General features: G+C 42.9%; 1 protein-coding gene across 1 annotated transcript in view; it reads left to right on the forward strand.

Annotated features, from left to right (window-relative positions):
- The window catches only part of rhbdl2 (rhomboid, veinlet-like 2 (Drosophila)), a 51,287-nt gene that overhangs the window by 802 nt on the left and 26,923 nt on the right, over positions 1 to 23,562 (forward strand). Inside the window, exon 2 of the mRNA XM_078423213.1 lies at positions 22,318 to 22,559. Within this exon, the coding sequence (XP_078279339.1) occupies positions 22,356 to 22,559 (204 nt within the window). The 5' untranslated portion in view covers positions 22,318 to 22,355. The remainder of the gene's footprint in view (positions 1 to 22,317; positions 22,560 to 23,562) is intronic.

Consider the following 23,562-nt stretch of genomic DNA (forward strand, 5'->3'; position numbering starts at 1 on the left):
TCGGTTTAAACCAGCATCTGTAGTTCCTTCCTACACACTTTCGTGACTTGTTCTCTCCTTGAAGACTTAAACACACAATTCTTCACATTCAGAGACGAGGTACTTTTTAAAAACTGGAGGGTGAATGATCCAGAATCGGAAAGATTTAACACGGGTTTTTCAGGAATTCTCTAGAGCAAATGAAGGCAGCAGCTCTAAGGGGAAATTTACTCTTGAAAGGGAAATTCACAGAGGAACAGAATGCTTGAGGAGATGGAGTTGGCTAAGATACTAGTTTGTCGACAAGAATCAATAGTTTTGAGTGGAATGTTTTGGAACCAGGAGATACATGATAATAGTTAAGCAGGAGATAATAGTTAAGGGGAGAGCACCATGGCCTTCAATATCTGAGCAGTAGCAGCCATCAGCAGCAGTAGCAGCCATCAGCAGCAGTAGCAGCAATCAACAGCAGCAATCAGCAGCAGCAGGCGAAGTATTGTGTGGAGATAATAAGGAGTAAGACCTGTGTGATCTCCCGGACAAGTTTCGATCGCCTAGCTTGGGGTCGGAGAGGAATTTCCTGGATTTTTTTTCCCAAATTGGCCTGGGTTTTTAATCTGGTTTTTCGCCTCTCCCAGGAGATCACTCCGTTCTTTTGGGTGGGCGGTTGGAGCGGGTGGAGCAGCGGCCGGGCGGTAGGTTTAGTAACCGAGCACGGGGCTTTGTTTGGGGAGTATGAGTGCCAGGGCAGTTTATTGTTCTGGGTGTCGGATGTGGGGAATCTGGGAGTCTGATAGTCTTCCAGCCATCCACATCTGCGCCAGGTGCGATGAGATGGGGCTCCTAAGGGACCGTATTAGGAACCTGGAGCGGCAGATTGATGACCTCCGTCTGGTTAGGGAGAGTGAGGAGGTTATAGAGAGGAGTTATAAAGAGGTGGTCACTCCAAGACCACGGGAGGTAGACAAGTGGGTCACGGTTAGGGGGGGCAAGGAGCAGAGGAAGGGACGAGAGAGTACCCCAGTGGATGTACCCCTTGTTCCCCTTGGCAATAAATACTCCTGTTTAGGTGTTGTTGGGGAGTATAGCCTACCTGGGGGCAGCGATGGCGCCCGGGCCTCTGGCACGGAGTCCGGCCCTGTTGCTCAGAAGGGTAGGGAAAGGAAGAGGAGAGCGATAGTGATAGGGGACTCTATAGTGAGGGGGTCAGATAGGCGATTCTGTGGACGCAGTCGGGAGACCCGGATGGTGGTTTGCCTCCCTGGTGCCGGAGTCCGGGATGTGTCTGAGCGTGTCCAGGATATCCTGAAAGGGGAGGAAGAGGAGCCAGAGGTCGTGGTACATATAGGTACCAACAATATAGGTAGGATAAGGGAAGAGGTCCTGAAAGGAGAATTTATGGGGCTAGGAAGAGAGTTAAAAAAACGACTAGGTAGAGGATTGAAGTGTAGGACATCTAAGGTTGTAATCTCTGGATTACTCCCTGTGCCACGAGCTAGTGAGTATAGAAATAGGAGGATAGAGCAGTTTAATGTGTGGCTCAGGAGTTGGAGCAGGGGGGAGGGATTCATTTTTCTGGATAATTGGGCCTGTTTCTGGGAAAGGTGGGAACTGTATAGGCCGGACGGTCTCCACCTTAACCAGAGGGGGACCAATATCCTGGCGGGGAGGTTTGCTAGCACTGTTGGGGAGGGTTTAAACTAATTTGGCAGGGGGTTGGGATACAGCATGGAGCTAGTATAGGGGGTGAGGAGAAGGAAAATATAGAGGAAAAAACTGGTCAGATTGGGAGGCAGAACAAGAATGCCCCAGCACAATGGGGTAGGGCAAGTCTGAACGGCATTTATTTTAATGCAAGGAGTATTGGAAGCAAGGGGGATGAATTGAAGGTGTTACTGAACACATGGGAGTACAACATTGTTGCCATTACGGAAACATGGTTGAAGGAAGGGCAGGACTGGCAGCTCAATATTCCAGGGTATAGAATCTTCAGGAGAGACAGAGAGCAGGGAAAAAGGGGAGGGGGTGTTGCAGTATTAATCAAAGAATCTATTTCTGCTGTAAGAAGGGATGACATATTAGCGGGTTCCTCAAATGAGGCTATTTGGGTGGAATTGAGAAATAGAAAAGGGGCATGCACCTTACTGGGTGTATACTACAGACCCCCAAACAGTCAGAGGGAAATGGAAGAACATATTTGTAGGCAAATCTCGGGGGTGTGTGAAAACAACAGGGTAGTAATAGTAGGGGATTTCAACTTCCCGAATATTGATTAGGATAGCCAAAGTGTCAAGGGCCCTGAGGGTGCAGAGTTCCTAAGGGTCATCCAGGAGGGCTTTTTGAGCCAATATGTTGAAAGTCCAACAAGGGAGGGGGCGGTATTGGACTTAATCTTGGGAAATGAGGCCGGACAGGTGGCTGAAGTGTCAGTGGCAGAGCATTTTGGTGACAGTGATCACAATTCAGTGATATTTAAGGTGGTAATGGAAAAGGATAAAGAGGGACCAGAGGAAAGAGGAAAATTTCTAAATTGGGGCAAGGCCGATTTTAATCTGATAAGGCAGAAGTTGGCCCTGGTGGAGTGGGATCAGCTTCTCGTGGGGAGGACCGCATCAGAACAGTGGGAGTCATTCAAAGGAATAATTGAAAAAGTACAGAGGAAGCATGTTCCCCTAAAGTTCAAGGGTGGGACAAACAAGTCCAAAGAACCTTGGATGTCGAACGATATAGTAGGATTGATTCGAAAAAAAAGGGGGGCTTTTGGAAGGCATAAAGAACTTAAGGCACAGACATCATTAGAGGAATACAGAAGGTGTAGGGCGGTTCTTAAAAAAGAAATTAGGAGAGCAAAAAGGGGCCATGAGATAGCACTAGCGGGCAAAATAAAAGAAAATCCCAAAGTGTTCTATAAGTATATCAAGGGTAAGAGGATAACGAGGGAAAGAGTGGGGCCCATCAGGGACCATAGTGGAATGCTGTGTGTGGAGCCAGAGGATGTAGGAGATGTTTTAAATGATTTTTTTGCATCTGTTTTTACGAGGGAGGAGGGCGATGCGGACTTAGAAATGGAGCAGGAGGGTTGTGATGTTCTTGAGCGTATTTTTTTTTCTAATCTCCTCAACGGAGATGCGACCTTTACCGTGTCGTATCTCCGTTCGCGCTACGGCCTAACATCGTGGAGTCGGCGGCCTCCAGCTGGGATCGACCTTGAAGACTCCGGTCGCAGGGCCTGGACTTACCATCTCGGAGGCTTCGGCCGTGGGCCCTGCATCGGGAGCTCGCAGGTCTCTGGCTGGCGACCGGGTTATGAGAGCTCCAGCCGTAGCAACTTCGACCGCCCCGAAGCGCGAGGTACGATCGACCCGCTCGCAGGCCCTTCATCGCCCTGCGTGGCCTGGCCGCGGCACTTTCCATCGCCCGGTGGGGGCTCAGGACCTTCATCGGCCTGCTCGGCTCAGCTCGGCCCTGGGACTTTCCATCGCCCGGTGGGGGCTCAGGACCTTCATCGGCCTGCTCGGCTTGGCCCTGGGACTTTCCATCGCCCGGTGGGGGCTTCAAAAAGTTGGGAGCCTCGATCACCTCGTGGCACCACGGGAGAAGAATGAGGAGGAGATAAGACTTTTCTTTGCCTTCCATCACAGTGAGGGTGTGCCTAGAGCAATCACTGTGATGGCTGTTTGTGTAAAAATTGTATCTGTGTGTCCTGTGCTTTTTGTTGTCTACTGCCGGACCCTGACGTGAGAGGACGCTGGCGCTGTTTATTCGCCGCTTCTCCGTTAGGATAGTTTGTCTGTTTGTTTTTATGTTATGATTGTTTTTGTAAAGCGCTTTGAGCTTCTGGTAAAGCGCTATATAAAATAAATGCTTATTATTATTATTATTATTATTGCTATTGACAGGGAGGCGGTGCTGGAGGCTCTGGCAGGCTTAAAAGTGGATAAGTCTCCGGGCCCTGACGAGATGTATCCCAGGATGCTGAGAGAGGCAAGGGAGGAGATTGCGGGGGCTCTGGCACAAATTTTCAGAGCCTCTCTTGCAACAGGGGATGTACCGGAGGACTGGAGGATAGCTAATGTGGTGCCATTATTTAAAAAGGGCAGTAGGGATAAACCTGGGAACTACAGGCCGGTGAGTCTGACATCGGTGGTGGGGAAACTGCTAGAAAAGATTCTGAGGGACAGAATCAGTCTTCACCTGGAGGATCAAGGGTTAATTAAGGATAGTCAACATGGCTTTGTTAAGGGAAGGTCGTGTCTGACTAACTTGATTGAATTTTTTGAAGGGGTGACCAAGGAGGTAGATGGGGGTAGTGCAGTGGATGTGGTATACATGGATTTCAGTAAGGCTTTTGACAAGGTCCCACACAGGAGACTAGTCAAGAAGGTAAGAGCCCATGGGATCCAGGGCACCTTGGCAAAATGGATAATAAAATGGCTTAGTGACAGAAGGCAGAGGGTGATGGTAGAAGGGTGCTTCTGTGACTGGAGGCCGGTGTCCAGTGGGGTGCCGCAGGGATCGGTGTTGGGTCCCTTACTGTTTGTAATCTACATAAATGATCTGGATGTCAACGTACAGGGCATGATCAGCAAGTTTGCAGCTGACACAAAGGTAGGGGGGGTGGTGAATAGCGAAGAAGGGATCTGCAAGCTGCAGGAAGATAGAGATGAGATGGTCAGATGGGCGGAGCAGTGGCAGATGGAATTTAATCCTGAAAAGTGCGAGGTGATGCACTTTGGCAGAAATAACTTGGAGAGGGAGTACACCATGAATGGAAGGACCCTAGGGAAGACAGGGGTACAGAGGGACCTTGGAGTACAGGTACACAAGTCCTTGAAGGCAGCAGAACAGGTGGATAGGGTGGTTAAAAAGGCATATGGGTTACTGGCCTTCATTAGCCGGGGCATCGAATATAAAAGTAGGGGGGTAATGATGGAATTGTACAGAACACTGGTGAGGCCACAGCTGGAGTATTGTGTACAGTTCTGGTCACCACATTATAGAAAGGATGTGATAGCTTTGGAGAGGGTGCAGAGGAGATTCACCAGGATGCTGCCAGGGATGAAGGGCCTCGGCTATGAGGAGAGACTGGGCAGACTGGGGTTGTTTTCCCTGGAGCAGAGAAGGCTGAGAGGGGACATGATCGAGGTGTACAAGATCATGAGGGGCATGGATAAGGTAGATGGCGGGGAACTTCTTCCACTGGTGGAAGGTTCAACAACGAGGGGACATAGATACAGGGTAAGGGGAGGGAGGTTTCGGGGGGATGTGAGAAAGAACTTTTTCACCCAGAGGGTGGTTGGAGTCTGGAACTCACTGCCTGGGGTGGTGGTGGAGGCGGGAACACTCACAACGTTTAAGAGGCATTTGGATGGGCACTTGAAATGCTACAACATTCAGGGCTACGGTCCAAATGCGGGAAAATGGGATTAAAATTAGACTGTGTTTGGTAACGGGCGGCGCGGACACGATGGGCCGAAGGGCCTCTTTCTGTGCTGTAGGACTCTATGACTCTATGACTCTATGAACATTATGGAACAGGATGAATGTGGCAGAATTTGTGACAAGTTGAAATTTATAGAGGGTGGAGAATGTGCAGAGATATTTTCAGAAGGGAAAGACATCCATTTGGTTTCCACCTATGGAATGTTGCAGTGGGGGCCGAATTAAGAACATTTGCAGATGAGAAACCAAGAGAGTTGTAGTTGAATGCCCATTTGAGAACCAAATAGCATGGGAAGATTGTAGGTGGTCTGACTCAGCATGAAAGCAGTGTATGGCAAAAGAGTCAGTCAGAGAGATATATACCAAAGAAATACGTCTTTCAGTCGACCAAGTCCTTGCTAATCATCAACTACCCTTTCACACTAATTATACATTCATCATTTATTTTATTCTCCCCTTATTCTCATGAACTCCCTCCATATTACACCACTCACCGTCACACCAGGGGCAATTTACAGTGACCAATTATCCTACCAACCAGCACATTTCTGGGATGTGGAATGATACCAGAGCACCCAGACAAATCTATTGCAGTCACAGGAGGATGTACAAACCCCTTATAGATAACATCTAAGATCAGGATTGAACCCAGGTCTCTGGTGTAGCAAGGCAGTGCCTCCATGAGCTAAACCACAACAAAAACGTTTTTGGAGATTTGGACTTCTCAATGTGTGAATCATTAAGAATGAGGTTATATGTAAGTGGTTAAAGAGTTAAAATAAGAGGTAGACTGTGGAATCATCACTGGACAGAAGTGTTAAAGACGCTAAAGTGTTAAGCTGTTAAAGACTGCAATGTCATAAATGTGATAAAACAAGTTAAAATTTGCATTCATCCAGCATAAAAATATAACAAAATCATCTCAAAATATAAGTATGCATTCACCCCATTTGTTGCTGTGCATTTCAAAATTAAGTGCACTTGAAAACAACAATAAAATGAGATACATAATGAAATATATGCCCTGTGTGCATTTATCTCAGCAAAAGCACTTTCATATGACTAGCCACTATGCAAGCAGGAAATAATGCACAGTACGTTTTCCACAAGTAGCCTCTGACATTTCCTATGTGATCAATGTGTGCAAAGAAAGGAACTGCAAAAGTTAGAGTTAGGATAGAATTTTGCACATTTGTCAACAATGCTCATGGTCCCAAGCCAAGAGACAGTGCATGCCAGTTTCTCAAATCAACATCCCAATGTCTGGAACACTGCCAACTCGATAGTAAATAGTGTAGAACCATGGGTGCCTTTAGCTGTTTTGAATGTGTGCTCTGTACCCACAGATTGCCAAACAAAACTAACGAAGGAGTATTTTGATAGATAGGGAGACAGTCTGTCAAACAGGTTGCATTGTTTAGAATTTTCAATTTCCACAAGAGTGAAATAGCTGGTATTGGATAGGCAAGTCACATACACTTCACTCAATTGTCTCTCCTTAGGGTCGTCATCCTTCACCCCTTCTTGGTTCGCCAATCACCTTTTGCTTCTTTTTCATCCCTTCCCATCTCCTCTTCATACTGGCTATCTACCCTCTCCACTATTAGTTCTGATACAGAGTTTCAACCCAAAACATTCACCATTCCTTTCCACCCCCAGATACTGCTCAACCCGCTGATTCCCTCCAACAGATTGAAGTGTAAATCGCTACCGCCGCCTGTTCTATGTTTCCACAAAAGTCAACAATTGCATCATCTGATTGAAATAGCGTAATAATGATTTGGCACTTACCTTCCTCTTCAGGTCCTAAAATTCTTCAATTGAAAAACATGTTCATGCAATAGAATATTTATTATTGCATTTGAGAGGAAAAAGAGGGATTATATTTCACCCTAGATACTTTCTAGATATTGTAAACATTTAAAAGTAATTGAAAATAAGAATAACTGCAAAAGCTGGAAATCTTTGAAAATAAATAAAAATATAAAATTCTGGAAATACTCAGCAGGTGAGGTCGCATTTGTGGGAAGAGAAACAAGGTTAACATTTCGAGTTGAAGACCTTTTGTCAGAAAAAATGTAAATGTAACAGTGTGCTTTTAGTAGTAGTAATTTTTCGCAAAAAAATTGCTGAAGAACCAGCAGAAGACAAATATTTCAAAAGGGTTAAATGTAAAAACATCGTGGTCGAGAAATAACAAATTTGAGATTTCAAAGGGGTTAAAATGACTGAAATCTGAATAGGGCAACTGAGCTTGGTTGTGTGGAATATAGGAAAGATGGACTAACAAAACAAGCTGCAGCCACAGCTCGCTCAATCTGCATGTTGCCATTGAGTTTACCAGATAAACGTCTTGAAAATCCACCAAAGTAAAAAAAGTTAAGAGTCAAGAGAGTCAAGAGTGTTTTATTGTCATATGTCCCGAATAGAACAATGAAATTCACACTTGCAGCAGCACAACAGAATATATAAACATAGTACACTGTAAACCATATAATAAATGAGAAAAAAAAAGTTCAGTGTGTGTATATATACACACATGCATACATACACATAAAAAACAAACAACAGTAGTGCAATAATAGTCTATGTAGTTCAGAGCTTATTTGAGGTTGGAGTGTTTAATAGCCTAATGGCTGAAGGGAAGAAGCTGTTCCTGAACATGGATGTTGCAGTTTTCAGGCTCCTGTACCTTATTCCTGATGGCAGGGGTGAAATGAGTGTGTGGCCAGGGTGGTTTGGGTCTCTGATGATGCTGGCTGCCTTTTTGAGGCAGCGACTCCGAGGGGAGGTCAAAACCCGTGATGGACTGGCCAGTGTTCACAAAGTTTTGCAGTCTTCTTTGCTCCTGGGCAATCAACCTGGTTGCTGGAACCTGGCCGATACAACCTGTCAACATGCTCCTTACTGTACACCTGTAGAAATTCAAGAGAATCCTCTCTGACATACCGATTAAAAATATCAGAAATTTATATTTTTTCTCATTTATTGTTTCGTCTTTTTATTATTCCATGTCTTTTTTAATTTTACATTTAAAAAAACAATTATTCCTTCAATGCAATGGATTAAATTGGACATCTGTCTGGATTTTAATGGGGAATGATTAATGGGAAATGTGAGAAACATTAACAACAGTAATGCCAAATCATGGACCTTGTCTCCATGCTCCAAAAAATCTGTCCACTTGATACAAGCATGATTGGTGTGTGTGCCATCCAGCAAAGGAGTGGTCGCACATATCAAAATTCTTGCACTTTAGGATATTTGTTATATATCAGCATGTGACTAGTTTGTAAGTGCCTTGAAATCATATGAATCCAAGTTGATTCTGTTGATAGTGGCTGCAAACAACAGAAGTTGTGGAGGAGGGAAAGGTCACTACCAGCTACTGGGATTTCTTTGTTTACAGACATTTGTCAGTGTTAGTTTCATGGTGTAATAATAATTAAAGGAAAGGTTGCAGGGGATGAGTTTTGGGAGGAAATTGTAAGGGGGTTGGGAAGTAAGGTACTCCGTGATCAATTTTTGCTCTAACACAAGGGAAGTAAAAAGATTTCCTGGTATAAATTCCTTTTGGTTCTGTTTGCAAATTCTGCTGTTGTCAGCCTGTGGGCAAAGCTGTAATGGCTGTCCTACTTAGACCACAGTTAATGTTGCAGATAGATGATGAGATGGTCTGAAAGTTAAAAGGACCTCTTGGCCTGCTATCGTTATGTCTTTCCTGAAGGGAATGTTGCAGCAGAATAGAGTCTATTGCGTGGTTTTATCTTAAAATCAATCAACTTCTGTCAGGTGACTGGGTTAGAATCGAATAATAACAGATTTATAATAGTAACAATAATGATGGCAAAAATATTAGCATTGCCAAATCCAGGAGTGGACTCTATCCCTCATTATTGAGCTTCCTACATAGTGACTAAAATTTCCTATATCAATTTAGGAATTCAATGCCTTCTCTACCTTTTACACTAATCTCACCATCATCATTATTAGGGTAGTTACAAGTATTTCTGTACCAGTGCTTCTGCCAATCAATAATTTACTCATACATTTTCTCACCTATCTCTCTTGGACTAAGTGGAAGTCCATAGAACAGTGCCAACAGCGGACAAAGGGCTCGACCCGAAACATCACCCATTCCTTCTCTCCAGAGATGCTGCCTGAGTTATCTTCGGTTTAAACAAGCATGTGTAGTTCCTTCCTACACCAACAGTGTGGTTACTGCTTTATTGTTCTTTAGTTCACCCCTCATTAAATCACAATGAATCTAGCTGGATCCAGCTATCATCTTATTCTTTACTAATTAATTGGTCTAACCAAATTACCCAAATCACCCTAGGAGGAGAGGAGAAACCTTGCAAGTCCGCCAGGTTTCAGGAGAGGGGAGTGGGGGTGGGGGATAAAGGAGTTGAGGAAGGGGGTTGTTTGTGGATTAGTTACCTAAAATTGGAAAATTCAATGTTAATACCATTGGGTTGCAAGCTGTCCAAGCAGGATACAAATAAAAATTATGGAGCTGTTTAATGCAATGAGTGGCAAGAATATGCATTTTCTGAGTCTGTTTAATTATGACTTCTTCTTATGCCTGAAACGTAACATTTTAAATGGAGGGTGGATTAAGGGTGTTTTCCGCTCACAGTTCCTCAGTAACAGGAAAACAACACAAGAAGATTGATATGTTTATGTGCCCAAAACACTCAGCCAGACAGAGTCCCTTTACATTGCATGGAAAATGTATGACTATATTGGGAACAGTTTAGAAAAAAAATGAGGTGTCTGGCTCTTATCTATAATCATCGTCTAACTCATGACTCACTGCTAGCCGAAGTAAACAGTGAAAAAAAATGGAAAGAAAGTTATGCATTTAGTGTGGTGGTGCTGTTTTTCCGTACCTTAGCATTTGGGTCCTCCATCAACTTGGATGTGGATATAACAACTATGCGTTATGCGGGTGTTTAAAGATGAACTTTTTTGAAGAGGTGATAGTGTCAGATTTGAAAGCAAGAGAGACTGTATCTGAAGGGAGAGCACAGTTAATAACATCTGTTGACATGGGAGATGGAATGGAAGGTGTGTGGTCAGTAATTTAGTGGGATTAAAGTTGTGGGAGCAGCGTAGTCAAGATGTGTTCAGAAGGAAGATCACAGAGAAAAGAGAAGAGGGTGCTTCATTGGGGATCGAGCCAGGAAGAATATTAGAGGAAATTTGCTTCATGGGCTGGGGTAAAGGAGGAAGTGACGTAGGCAGCTAATCAGATAGAATAATTTTTCGTTTCAAAGAAGTTCATGAACGGACTAGACATGTGCTGCCTATCTGAATCAACAAGGGTTCTTTAAACTGGGAATCAGTTCCGTTGCTCTGCTCTGGACCTTTTCCATGGACACCAGGCACCCATATGAAATGAAAAAAATAACTGTGGTACTGTGCAATGTGCAAAACACTGAAAGCTATTGTTGACTCACTTGATGTAATCATCCTTGGCAACAACTTCCTGTTCAACATGGTGAGGCCTCTAATTGTTTGCTTTGGTATTATGACTGAGATCACAGATCTGGATAAATTGTACCAGTAGTGCTTAATATAGGTACAGTGGATCCCTTCTTCAGAATTACATTTCTGATTTCAGTAAAGACAGGGTATTAAATTAAAAGGTAAAATTTAAAGCACAGCATGTTTCATTTAAACTATTTTCTTTCCTCAATGTAATTTGTGGATGTGCCTGAGACTGTAATTTATTCACTCATGCACAAGAGCATCTTCATTTAAAGGAAATTTGATTCCCCTCTCTATGACAGTTGTTTTGTATTTCAGAATTCGAGCCCCAAACACAGTTTTTTTCTATGACACAAATTGTCACTGTAGTTACCTTGACAACTATTTTTAAAGTTTTTGTTTCATTAAGTATTTTCGCAGGGAAACCCAGCATGTTTTTGTAATGCAAGACCTAACTGAGAATTGGAGTAAATGAAAAATCACAGGAAAATAATAAGTGAAGAAAAACACCAAAGCAGATATCTGTAGCCTGTATGGTCTTTGAGACACACACATTGACCTGAGAGCCAAAGAAACATAGGAGAATGTGTGGGTCAGAGATAATTGAAAACTGATGATTGAAAACTGCAGATATGGCAAACAGATTTTGATGAATTAAAAAGTAAATAATAAATCAGAAAAAAAAGCAGATGCTGGACATATGAAACCAAAAGGAAAATCCTGAAAACACTCAGTTAGTGCAAGAACGGACACTGCGGCCGGCCGAGGATGGGCCGAGAAGAGGTGGTTAGGTTGAGGAAATGTCGCGGGAAGGTCGTTGGGCCGAGGACAGGCAACGGAGCGGTGGTCAGGCCGAGGATGGGCTGTGGAGATGTGGTTGGGCTGCGTGCTGCCGGAGGAATGAGGGACCCGGCAGGGGGCTGCCAAGAATGAAGAGGGTCGCGGTGGGGTGAGAGTGGGTGCGCCGAGAACGACGAGGGACCATCATGACTTAAATGAGTACATTTGTAACTTTGTCGGTGCCAGAAACGTGGCGACTCTTGGTGTACTTTGTGTATTGTATGCAAAACAAAGAATTTCACTGTACCTAGGTACATGTGATAATAAAGTATCATTGAATTGAATCATTGAATTGAACAGTTGGGCAGATTCAGATTAATTTATTGTCATGTGCACCAGGGTGCAATGAAACTCAATGTTCACATACAGAGTAAACGGCATATATAACAGTGATGATAAATACAACAATAAATACAACGACGAATGCAAAACAGCAGAATGGTGCTAGATTGCAATTCAAGTAGTGCAGAAGTATTAAAGTACAGTAAAAGGGTAACCCAAAGAGATAGAGTTAAGAGTAAGAGTATACAGCAACATCTTAAGGAAGGGTGTGTGAAAGAGGTAATTGGTTCAGGAGTCTAATAGCGTTGAAGAAGCAACTGTTCTCGAGTGTGGACATCCGAGCATTCAATCTCCTGTATCTTTTCCCAGAAAGTAGCTGAGGGAAAAGGGATTGGCAAGAGTGGCAGACTGACATTCTTGACGATGGTTCCTGCCTTCCTGGTGTAATGCACCATGAAGATGGACTGGACAGGAAGAAGTGACGAGCCTGTGATGGACTGGGCTGAATTCACCACTTCTGCAGATTCAGATGGTCAAGAACCGTTGCCAAAAAAGTCTAAGATGCATCCCATCAAAATACTCTCTAGCACGTCTGTAAAAGTTCAAGAGAATCCTTGTGGACATGCTGAATCTTCTCAGATGCCTAAGAATGTAAATAGACTGTTGTACTTCCTTGATCACTGGTTCAGTCTGAAGGAGTCAGGTTAGCTTGTCGGTGTTATGGATGCTTCGAAACTTGAATCTGTTGACCATCTCTGCAGCAGATCTGATGATGAGGACAGGATTGTGTTTACCCCTCTCTTCCTTAGGTCAAAAACTAATTATTTCACCTTGCTGATGTTAAGGGCTAGGTTGTTGTCCTAACACCACGACACAAGGTTTATGTACTTCTGTCTCATCATTATTGTTGATCCGGCCAACAACAGCAGTGTTATTGATGATTTAAAGTCTGAATTGTTATTTTACTTAACCACACTGTCATGGGTAGAGCAAGAGACTGAACATACATACCTAAGGGGCATCATTGTTGAGGGTCAGTGTGAAGGGAGGTACATTTAACTGTTCAGGTCTGAACCATTTGTCAGTCAGAGAAAGAGAGAAAGCAAGTTAATTTTCAGTAGCAGAGAGGGTGGGAGTGAAATAGACAGAACAGAGAGAATACCACTGATAGGGTGAGACTAATTGAGTTAAAACAACTGTGTAGGGAGGAACTGCAGATGCTGGTCTGGAGAAGGGTCTCTATCCGAAACGTCACCCATTCCTTCTCTCCAGAGATGCTGCGTGAGTTACTCTAGCATTTTGTGTCTATCTTTAAGTGAAAACAATGATTGGCAGTTGTTAGAAACAGAAGTCTGAAGAAGGGTCTCGACCCGAAACGTCACCCATTCCTTCTCTCCCGAGATGCTGCCTGACCTGCTGAGTTACTCCAGCATTTTGTGAATGTTAGAAACACATTATGCCTCTCTGTCTGTTTAGTGTGTTTATATTAGTGAGAATTGGACCTATCCAGTCAACCAGCCTATAGTATACTACACACAGCTGAAGAATACAAAGGGTTTCCAACTGCCAACATTTTTATCAGCTAATTTGGTGTCATCTATCCGATATATCCCCTTTGTGCTTCCCCTTCCTCCCTCACCTTCTCGGCTACAGAAGCTAAACCTCTTTTCTTTCTTTTCCAGTTCTCATGAAGTGTCTCAAATCTGAAACATTGACTGTTTCTCTTTTCACAAATGCTGCCTGATTTACTGGCTAATTCCAGCACTGACTCTTTTTTGTTAAAGAGTCAACTTTCCAAAATAATGATGATATGTGGACAGGGGAAGCAATAGTCTTGGTGGACCAAAAGTTTTGCAGAAACAGGTCACAACCCGAAACGTCACCTATCCATGCTCTCCAGGGAGTCTGCCTTACCCGTTTAGTTACTTCAGCATTTTGTGTCTTTTTTTTATAAACTAGCATCTGCAGTACCTTGTTTCTACATGTGAAAGGTAAGAGTTTACTGTAGGACTGAGGACGGTTGCTTCAGATTAACATGTGCCTTTCAGATGAGTCTGTCGGTAGTTTAATTAGAAAGTATGACACAGTGGGAGATTTTGACTCCGGAAATACGTGCACTAGAGTCTGCGGTGTAACTTATAAAAAACTAAGTTCAAGTAAATTCTTTTGTCCAAAGGATTTTTTCCTTTTCATTAAGCAAGTAACCCTACACTAAGATAATCTGATGTCAAGAGTTCAGAATGAGTCCCTTCTAGACTTCCTGCTAATGTTTTTAATGCTCCACATTATTAAATTGTTGAGCGTAATTTCCTGTTTAAATAGACATGATTGTAAACAAGCAATTAATTATGTGGGAACATGCCAGCCAATCTGCAATCAGCTCCTTGTATTTTTGTCAATTTCATTAAAAAACTGGATCTGACGTGCTTTTACAGTTTCCAAATGTGCTCTGAAGGTTTCCTGTGTTTTATCCTGTTCCTGTCATAATTGAAGATCTGAAGTAAAATTGTTGAGGGGCGGGAAGGGAAATGCTCCAAAGGATCTATATTGCACGCAAAACTGGCGCGAGAAGATTCCTTTTTATTGAAACAGGTTCCAGAAAAAATAATAAAGTATTTTAAGTATCAAGACTATTCATGATTTTGTTCTTCCTCCTTCCATTATTTGACCTCAACCTCTAATCCCAGCGATCACTACCATTAATCTTGTGAACATCTTTCCCCAGCTTGTTATTTTATTTGAAACACAAAATCTGGAGAAACTGAGCAGGTCGGTCAGGCAACATTTCAAGTGAACCCTTCAGATGGAAGAAAGTCCCCGACCCAAAACATCGTCTGTCCGTTTACGCAACAGATGCTGCCTGACCCACTGAGCTCCTCCAGCACATTGTGTTTTGATCAAAATTCCAGCATCTGCAGTTTCTTGTGTCTCATTGTTATTTTATTTGACTAATGCCACCCAGCTCCACCGATCAATCTCTTTCGGTTGCCCATTGAATCCATAAAAATGAGATCAATTCCATTTCCGATCTTCAACAGGCAGGTGGGGAGAGGGGGCGGGGTAGCTCTGTTGGTAAGGAATGATATTCACTCCCTTGCAAGGAGTGACATAGAATCAGGAGATGTAGAATCAGTATGGATAGAGATGAGGAATTGTAAGGGTAAAAAGACCCTAATGGGAGTCATCTACAGGCCCCCAAACAGTAGCCTCGACATAGGGTGCAAGTTGAATCAGGAGTTAAAATTGGCATGTCGCAAATGTAATGCTACGGTGGTCATGGGGGATTTCAACATGCAGGTAGACTGGGAAAATCAGGTTGGTAATGGACCACAGGAAAGAGAGTTTGTGGAGTGCCTCCGAGATGGATTCTTAGAACAGCTTGTACTGGAGCCTACCAGGGAGAAGGCAATTCTGGATTTAGTGTTATGTAATAAACCTGACCTGATAAGGGGACTTGAGGTAAAAGAGCCATTAGGAGGCAGTGACCACAATATGATAAGTTTTACTCTACAAATTGAGAGGGAGAAGGGAAAATCGGAGGTGTCAGTATTACAGTATAGCAAAGGGGATTACAGAGGCATGAGGCAGGAGCTGGCCAAAATTGACTGGAAGGAGGCCCTAGCAGGGAAGACTGTGGAACAGCAATGGCAGGTATTCCTGGGAATAATGCAGAAGTTGCAGGATCAATTTATCCCAAAGAGGAGGAAAGATTCTAAGGGGAGTAAGAGGCACCCATGGCTGACAAGGGAAGTCAAGGACAGCATAAAATAAAAGGGAAGAAGTATAACATAGCAAAGAAGAGCGGGAAGCCAGAGGATTGGGACTCTTTTAAAGAGCAACAGAAGATAACTAAAAAGGCAATACGGGGAGAAAAGATGAGGTACGAGGGTAAACTAGCCAATAATGTAAAGGAGGATAGTAAAAGCTTTTTTAGGTATGTGAAGAGGAAAAAAATAGTCAAGGCAAATGTGGGTCCCTTGAAGACAGTAGCAGGGGAATTTATTATGGGGAACAAGGAAATGGCAGACGAGTTGAACCGGTACTTTGGATCTGTCTTCACTGAGGAGGATACAAACAATCTCCCAGATGTTCTAGTGGCCAGAGATCCTAGGGTGACAGAGGAACTGGAGGAAATCCACATTAGGCAGGAAAAAGTTTTGGGTAGACTGATGGGACTCAAGGCTGATAAATCCCCAGGGCCTGATGATCTGCATCCCAGGGTGCTTAAGGAGGTGGCTCTAGAAATTGTGGACGCATTAGTGATTATTTTCCAATGTTCTATAAATTCCGGGTCAGTTCCTGTGGATTGGAGGGTAGCTAATATTATCCCACTTTTCAAGAAAGGAGGGATTGAGAAAACGGGAAATTATAGACCAGTTAGTCTGACATCAGTGGTGGGGAAGATGCTGGAGTCAATTATAAAAGCCGAAATTGCGGAGCATTTGGATCGCAGTAACAGGATCGTTCCGAGTCAGCATGGATTTACGAAGGGAAAATCGTGCTTGACTAATCTACTGGAATTTTTTGAGGATGTAACTAGGAAAATTGACAGGGGAGAGCCGGTGGATGTGGTGTACCTCGACTTTCAGAAAGCCTTCGACAAGGTCCCACATAGGAGATTGGTGGGCAAAATTAGAGCACATGGTATTGGAGGTAGGGTACTGACATGGATAGAAAGTTGGTTGACAGATAGAAAACAAAGAGTGGGGATAAATGGGTCCCTTTCAGAATGGCAGGCAGTGACTAGTGGGGTACCGCAAGGCTCGGTGTTGGGACCGCAGCTATTTACAATATACATCAATGACTTGGATGAAGGGGTTAAAAGTACCATTAGCAAATTTGCCGATGATACAAAGCTAGGTGGCAGTGTGAACTGTGAGGAAGATGCTATGAGGTTGCAGGGTGACTTGGACAGGTTGTGTGAGTGGGCGGATGCATGGCAGATGCAGTTTAATGTAGATAAGTGTGAGGTTATCCACTTTGGTGGTAAGAATAGGAAGGCAGATTATTATCTGAATGGTGTCAAGTTAGGAAAAGGGGACGTACAACGTGATCTGGGTGTCTTAGTGCATCAGTCACTGAAAGTAAGCATGCAGGTACAGCAGCCAGTGAAGAAAGCCAATGGAATGTTGGCCTTCATAACAAGAGGAGTTGAGTATAGGAGCAAGAAGGTCCTTCTGCAGTTGTACAGGGCCCTAGGGAGACCGCACCTGGAGTACTGTGTGCAGTTTTGGTCTCCAAATTTGAGGAAGGATATTCTTGCTATTGTGGGCGTGCAGCGTAGGTTTACTAGGTTAATTCCCGGAATGGCGGGACTGTCATATGTTGAAAGACTGGAGCGACTAGGTTTGTATACACTGGAATTTAGAAGGATGAGAGGGGATCTTATTGAAACGTATAAAATTATTAAGGGGTTGGACACGTTAGAGGCAGGAAACATGTTCCCAATGTTGGGGGAGTCCAGAACCAGGGGCCACCTATTTTCTATTGTCTATTGTCTATTGATTGCAGGTAATTCTAATGACAGGCTGACAAGCCAAAGAGGGATCCTGGCTAATGACTTCCATCCCTTACAAACATCTCATTGCCTTGGCACAACCACAATTATTAGTTCAATGCAAACATTAATGATAAGGGGCTTATTCTCAAATCTTGCTTTTGTCTCTTCACATTCATCTGAGGCAATACTTTTGAGCACCTCACTCAATTTCTTTTCTCCATCAGTATACCTTTAAAATCATCAATGCTTGTTTATTGTCTCCCATCAGTGTCATGCTAATGCCCTCTATTAATTTGCTTCCTCCTCTTTACTGAGCATCCTTGGTCATTTCTGCCATTGACTCAAATTCTCCCCTTCTGCTTTAGCAATGTTGCGCTCTTCACTGCCCAAGCACCATCTTTGAGCAACTTCTAAGTCTCATTATTTTTCACAACCCCCCCCCCCCCCTGGGATCTGAGACAATTTCTGATCACTGCCTTATATCTATTTTTAGCTGTAGTTGTCTATACCCAGTTTTAACACCATCTACTTATTTAATCTCTCACTACTCCATTCTGAGGTTCCCACCTGCTTCAAAAAGACCACTTATCATCCCCGTGCATACATCCCCATGACTATTGTCCATTGGCTCTGACATCCACCATCATGAAGTGCTTTGAGAGATTGGTAATGATGCACAATAACTCCAGCTTCCCAGCCAGTCTTGATCCACTGTAGTTTGCTTACTGTCACAGCAGATCAATAGCAGGTCATCTCCGTAACCCTAAACTCATTTCTGGAACACCTAGGCAATAAAGACTCGTACATTAGACTCCTACTTATTGATTATGGCTCTGTCTGTAACACCATCATCCCATCTAAACTCATCTCCAAACTGTGAGATCTAGGAATCAGCTCCCCCCTCTGCCAATAGATCCTTGACTTTCTGGCCCACAGACCACAATCAGTGAGGATAGGTGATAACAACTCTTCCAAAAACAACTCAAAACCAGTGCTCCAAAAGGACACATTCTCAGTCCCCTTCCATGCTCCCTATACACACTCATGGCAGGACAGCTAAATATGGCTCTAATTCCATCTACAAATTTGCAGATGACACCACTGTGGTTAGCTGGATTATGAACAATGATGAGACGGAGTGCAGGAAGTAGATTAAGAACTTAATGACATGGTGTCAGGACAATAACCTCTTTCTCAATTTCAGCAAGGCGAAGGAAGCTAGTTATTGACTTCAGGGAGCATGGTGTAGCAAATGCCCCAATCAACATCAATGGTGTGGGTGTAGAAATGGTCGAGAGCTTCAAGTTCCTTGACATTAATATTACCGATGATCTGTTGTGGACCAACCACATTGATGTGACAGCCAGGAAGCCACACCAGCGCCTCTACCTCCTGAGGAGACTATGGAAATTTGGCATGTCTCTGGTGACTCTTGCACACCTCTACAGATGCTCCATATAAAGAATGCTCATGGGATCCATCACAGCTTGGTTTGCAAACAGCTCTGTCCAAGTGCTACAGGAAATTGCAGAGTGTTGTAGATGTAGCCTAGTCCATCACACATACCAGACTTTCCACCATTGCCTCCATCTACACTTCACACTGCCTCAAAAAACAGCCAACATCATGAAAGACCTGTCCCATACTGATCATCCCTTCTTCTCCCTGTTCCTGTCCAGCAGAAGGTACAGAACATTGAAAGCGCACACCACCAGACTCAGGAACAGCTCTTCCCCTCTGTTATCAGGCTACTGAAGGGTCCTTCCATTAGCTAGGGTGCCAATTGATTCACCTCAACCCCATTGAGGAAATTCATTGGACTTTATCTAAGGAACTGATGCGTTACAATGCTGAGAACTATATTCTGCACTCCATAATTTCCCCTTTGCTCTATCTATCTATCTATCGTACTTGAGTTTGAACTAATTGTATCTACGTATGGTACATATCTGATCTGTTTGAATAGATGCGAAACAAAGCTTTTCACTGTACCTCGAACATGTGGATAATAATCTAAATGTGAAGCTGTGGAACTCTCTGCCTCAGAAGGCAGTGGAGGCCAATTCCCTGGATGCTTTCAAGAGAGAGTTAGATAGAGCTCTTAATGATAGCGGAGCCAAGAGATATGGGGAAATGGCAGGAATGGGGTACTGATTGTGGATGATTAGCCATGATCACGGTGAATGGCCGAAGGGCCGAATGTCCTACTCCTGCACCTATTGCCTATTGTCTAAACCTAAAACTTATTTGTCCAACTTCCCCACAAGCCCCGTGGAGCACATGACCTTTTAAATAATATAAGGTTCCATGTACTTTAAAGTAGCAAAATAACAAGGCATTTCATAGAAGCATTATCAGACAAGAAATGAAACTAACTAAAGAAGGAAATATCAGGAGCATACTTAAAAGCTAGGCTTCTAGGTTACGGGAAAATTAAACAGGAAGACAGAGAGGTTTTTAACAGGAATTCAGAATCTTCAGGGTATGAGGGTTACTTCGCTGGTGGAACAATGGAATCAGTTATGATCAAGATTTCTGAATTGGACGAGCAGTGGATGTTTAAAGACGGGGAGCGTCGAGGTCAAAAACAGGGTGAGGATTTCAAAATTGGGCAAGAGTAAGCTAACCGTGATCACATCTGATGGGAAAAAGGAAATTGGTGGTGTGAGTTGGGATGTGGGTTTAGGTCAGCTCGAATCTGTAAAGGATAAAAGATGAGAGGAAGAACCTAGGAAGTATTTGAGCTGGAGGTAAAAGAGATTTGGATAAGAATTGTAGGAAATGTGTAGGAAGGAACTGCAGATGCTGGTTTAAATGGAATTGTAGGAAAGAAGGATTGAGACTGGAAGGAAATGGGCAAAGTTGCAGTCAGGGAAATAAATGTTTTTATGATGAATCAGAGTCATCGGCGAAGCAAAGGAATTTGTTGTGTGGGCTTTTGCAATGTTCAAGTGAGTGGACATATTAACATGAACAAATAAATTAAGGGGAGGAGAACGCCTGTTGTTTAAGAAATACTGTCTGATTTGTTTGTAACTGCAACTCTGAATTCCAGTAAACATTTAATCCTTGCTTATCAAGAATATCCTTTCCTTAAAAATATTCAAAGATTCTTGCCTCCACCAAAAAGTTCAAAGGACTCACAACCCTTCGAGAGAGTATATTTTGCCTCATCGGTGTTACACATGCAACCCCTGATTTTTAACCAGTGATCCACAGTTTTAGATTCTCACACAAGATAAAACATCCTTTACATATCTATCCTGTTAAGACCTCTCAGAATGTTATGTTTCAAACGTCCCCTTTTGCTCTTTTAAACTCTGGCAGATACAAGCCTGCCCTGTTCAACCTTCCTTATTAAGTCATTCATAATTCCAGAGGTTGGTCTGTTAACTTTCTCTGAATTGCTTCCAATACATTAGTATTTTTCCTTAAATAAAGAGACCGCAACTGTACATGAGGAGACGAAAAGGGTCTCGTCTCGAAACGTCACCTATTTCTTTTCTCCAGAGATGCTGTCCTTCTAATGTGCCCAATTTTACATTTTCCCACATAAACTCTGTTTGACAAATCTTATTCATCCACATAACCTCTTTGCTTCACTTCATAACCTGCTTATGTCCTCTACATAACTTATTTTCCCATCTATACCTGCGTCATCAGAAAATCTAGTAAATATACTTTGATGCCTTTAACTCTTATTTTATCCTGTACAATGTTTAGATCCCAGGACCAATTTCTGTAGCACATTGCTCATTGTAGAACAGGAACCATTTATGCCTACCCTCTATCCACATCAGTATGTTACCCCAACACTATATGTTGATTGATATAAACCTACATTGGCTCATCAAAAGCTGGGTTTCATTTAAATACAGAGCAGTGGAGGATTGAGAGAGATGGTAGCAATGGAGCAGAGTAGCACTCCATCCTCGTGTTCATGGATCTGACGCCATGCACCAAAATGTCACCAAGGAGCATCATGTAGAAAATAAATACATTGTTTATTGTGCTGCTGGCACAGTGGCGCAGCAGTAATGTTGCTGCCTTACGGCGCCAGAGACCCGGGTTCAATCCTGACTATGGATGCAGTCTGTATGGAGTTTGTACGTTCTCCCTGTGACCGCGTGGATTTTCTCTGGGTGCTCTGGTTTCCTCCAGCATTCCAAAGATGTGCAAGTTTGGAGGTTAATTGGCTTCTGTAAAATTGTCCCTGGAGTTTAGGATGGAACCAGTGTATGGGTGATTGCTGATTGGTGCAGACTCAGTGGGCTGAAGGGTCTGTTTCCACGCTGTATCTCCAAACGAAATAGTAGAGAGTCAATATAATCCTGGGCAGCAACATGAAGAAGGTAGGTCATTGCAGATTATTCCCTGAATGTGTCTGTTGAGAACGTAAATTAATCACTTGATCTGGAACTTTTCTCTTCTTGGCCAAAAACCTGCTAATCATAATTGCCCAGACTGGCTAGACAGATATTTCTGGTTTTAATTAGAAAGAAACAAAAAGATTCTGGAATTATGTAAAAAAGGTTACTTGTGAAAGTTTTCTGATTTGTTAACCAATCAACAGCGTGTGGTGCTTTTAATAGCCAGCGGTTATCAGGTCTCGTGGTACATTGTGGCACTGCACTAAAGAAATACAACATGTGCCTCAGTTTCCCCTGCTTTTCCTGTTTCTACTCATTAACCAAGCATTGAATTCCTGAACTTAGGAATGTAATTTGGAACTGATGGCGATTGATGAGTTTGTAATTGCTTGTTGTGACTTTCTTTTTCAGTCGATAACGTTGAATTAGGATTTGCTCAGGTGATAAAGATGGAGATGGAGCCCAGAAACGCAGAAAATGAAAACCTGAATGAAGAAGGGAACAAGGAACCATCTCAATGTTGCTCATGTTGTCACAAGCTTCACACAACTGTGTCGAAATGGATGCTTCCTGAAGAGATCAGGAGTCGGTATATGGAAAGAGCAAATTGCCTCCCTCCACCACTCTTCATTATCTCCATAAGTTTGGCTGAGGTAGAGTCTGCATTAATGGAAATTTGCAACCTTGGGCTCATAAATATAAGATGAATGGAAAAAATCACGATTTCTCAATTGCAAAAGACCTTGCTTCCTAGGAGTTCATATCACAGCCCAATGTTGGGCATGTCCCAGATTCTATGACTCATAGTTCTCAATGTCTAATAGATAAATCCTTCGCACAATTCGTCTCTGACTGTTCCATTTATAATGATATAACTGTGTTACCCACTCTATTGTAACAATGAAACGTCCCATCTTCCTAGAAATATTTATACCTGTGATGGAACCTTTGATGGGGACCTGGTTATTGGTTAGTAGATTGGTAAATTATTAACTATCAAAAAATTCCTTTAGAGGCCAATTCTATCATCAAGACATTCAAACTATGTTTAAGTGTCTCTGGTGGTCAGAGACACTAAAAGATTGTTCAATGGGATCTAAATCTAGTTTAAAGGGATTTAAATGTGTTAAGTCTGTGTACTGAGGTAAAAACTAATCTTGGTTCTGGAACATAGTTTATGAATAACAGAGGTTTCCAACTCATCCAGTAGAACTCCACTCCAGAAGGAAGGTTATTGGAAGTATTATAACAAGAAAGATTGAGAAGCTGATTAATGTACTGATGTAGAATTATTTGATGCACATCTGCACCCAGATTGAATTTGTGCTGGGTCCGTTGATGAGGATCACAATTTGTATGTAATTTTTTAGTAAATGAAAGATGGTAGCATACATCTGAGGGCAGGTAAATTTGAGTAGGATCTTCCACAGGATCCTCTTGGCTCTGAGAGGTTTTTGGCCAAGGACTTTTGCAATGTCTGACAGCCCTTGAATGCTCTCCTTTCCCCTGAATGGGAAGGTGAGGTCATGAATTTACACCGATATTACTTATGCATGTTTGAACACTTTACCAAAGCAATTTTGTCTATCCATGACCTTTATTTTATCAAGTATAGGATGATAAAGAAAACTCAAATCAAAAACAAAGTTTTGTTCG

This window comes from Rhinoraja longicauda, chromosome 27, assembly GCF_053455715.1.
Source record: "Rhinoraja longicauda isolate Sanriku21f chromosome 27, sRhiLon1.1, whole genome shotgun sequence".
Taxonomy (NCBI): Eukaryota; Metazoa; Chordata; class Chondrichthyes; order Rajiformes; family Arhynchobatidae; genus Rhinoraja; species Rhinoraja longicauda.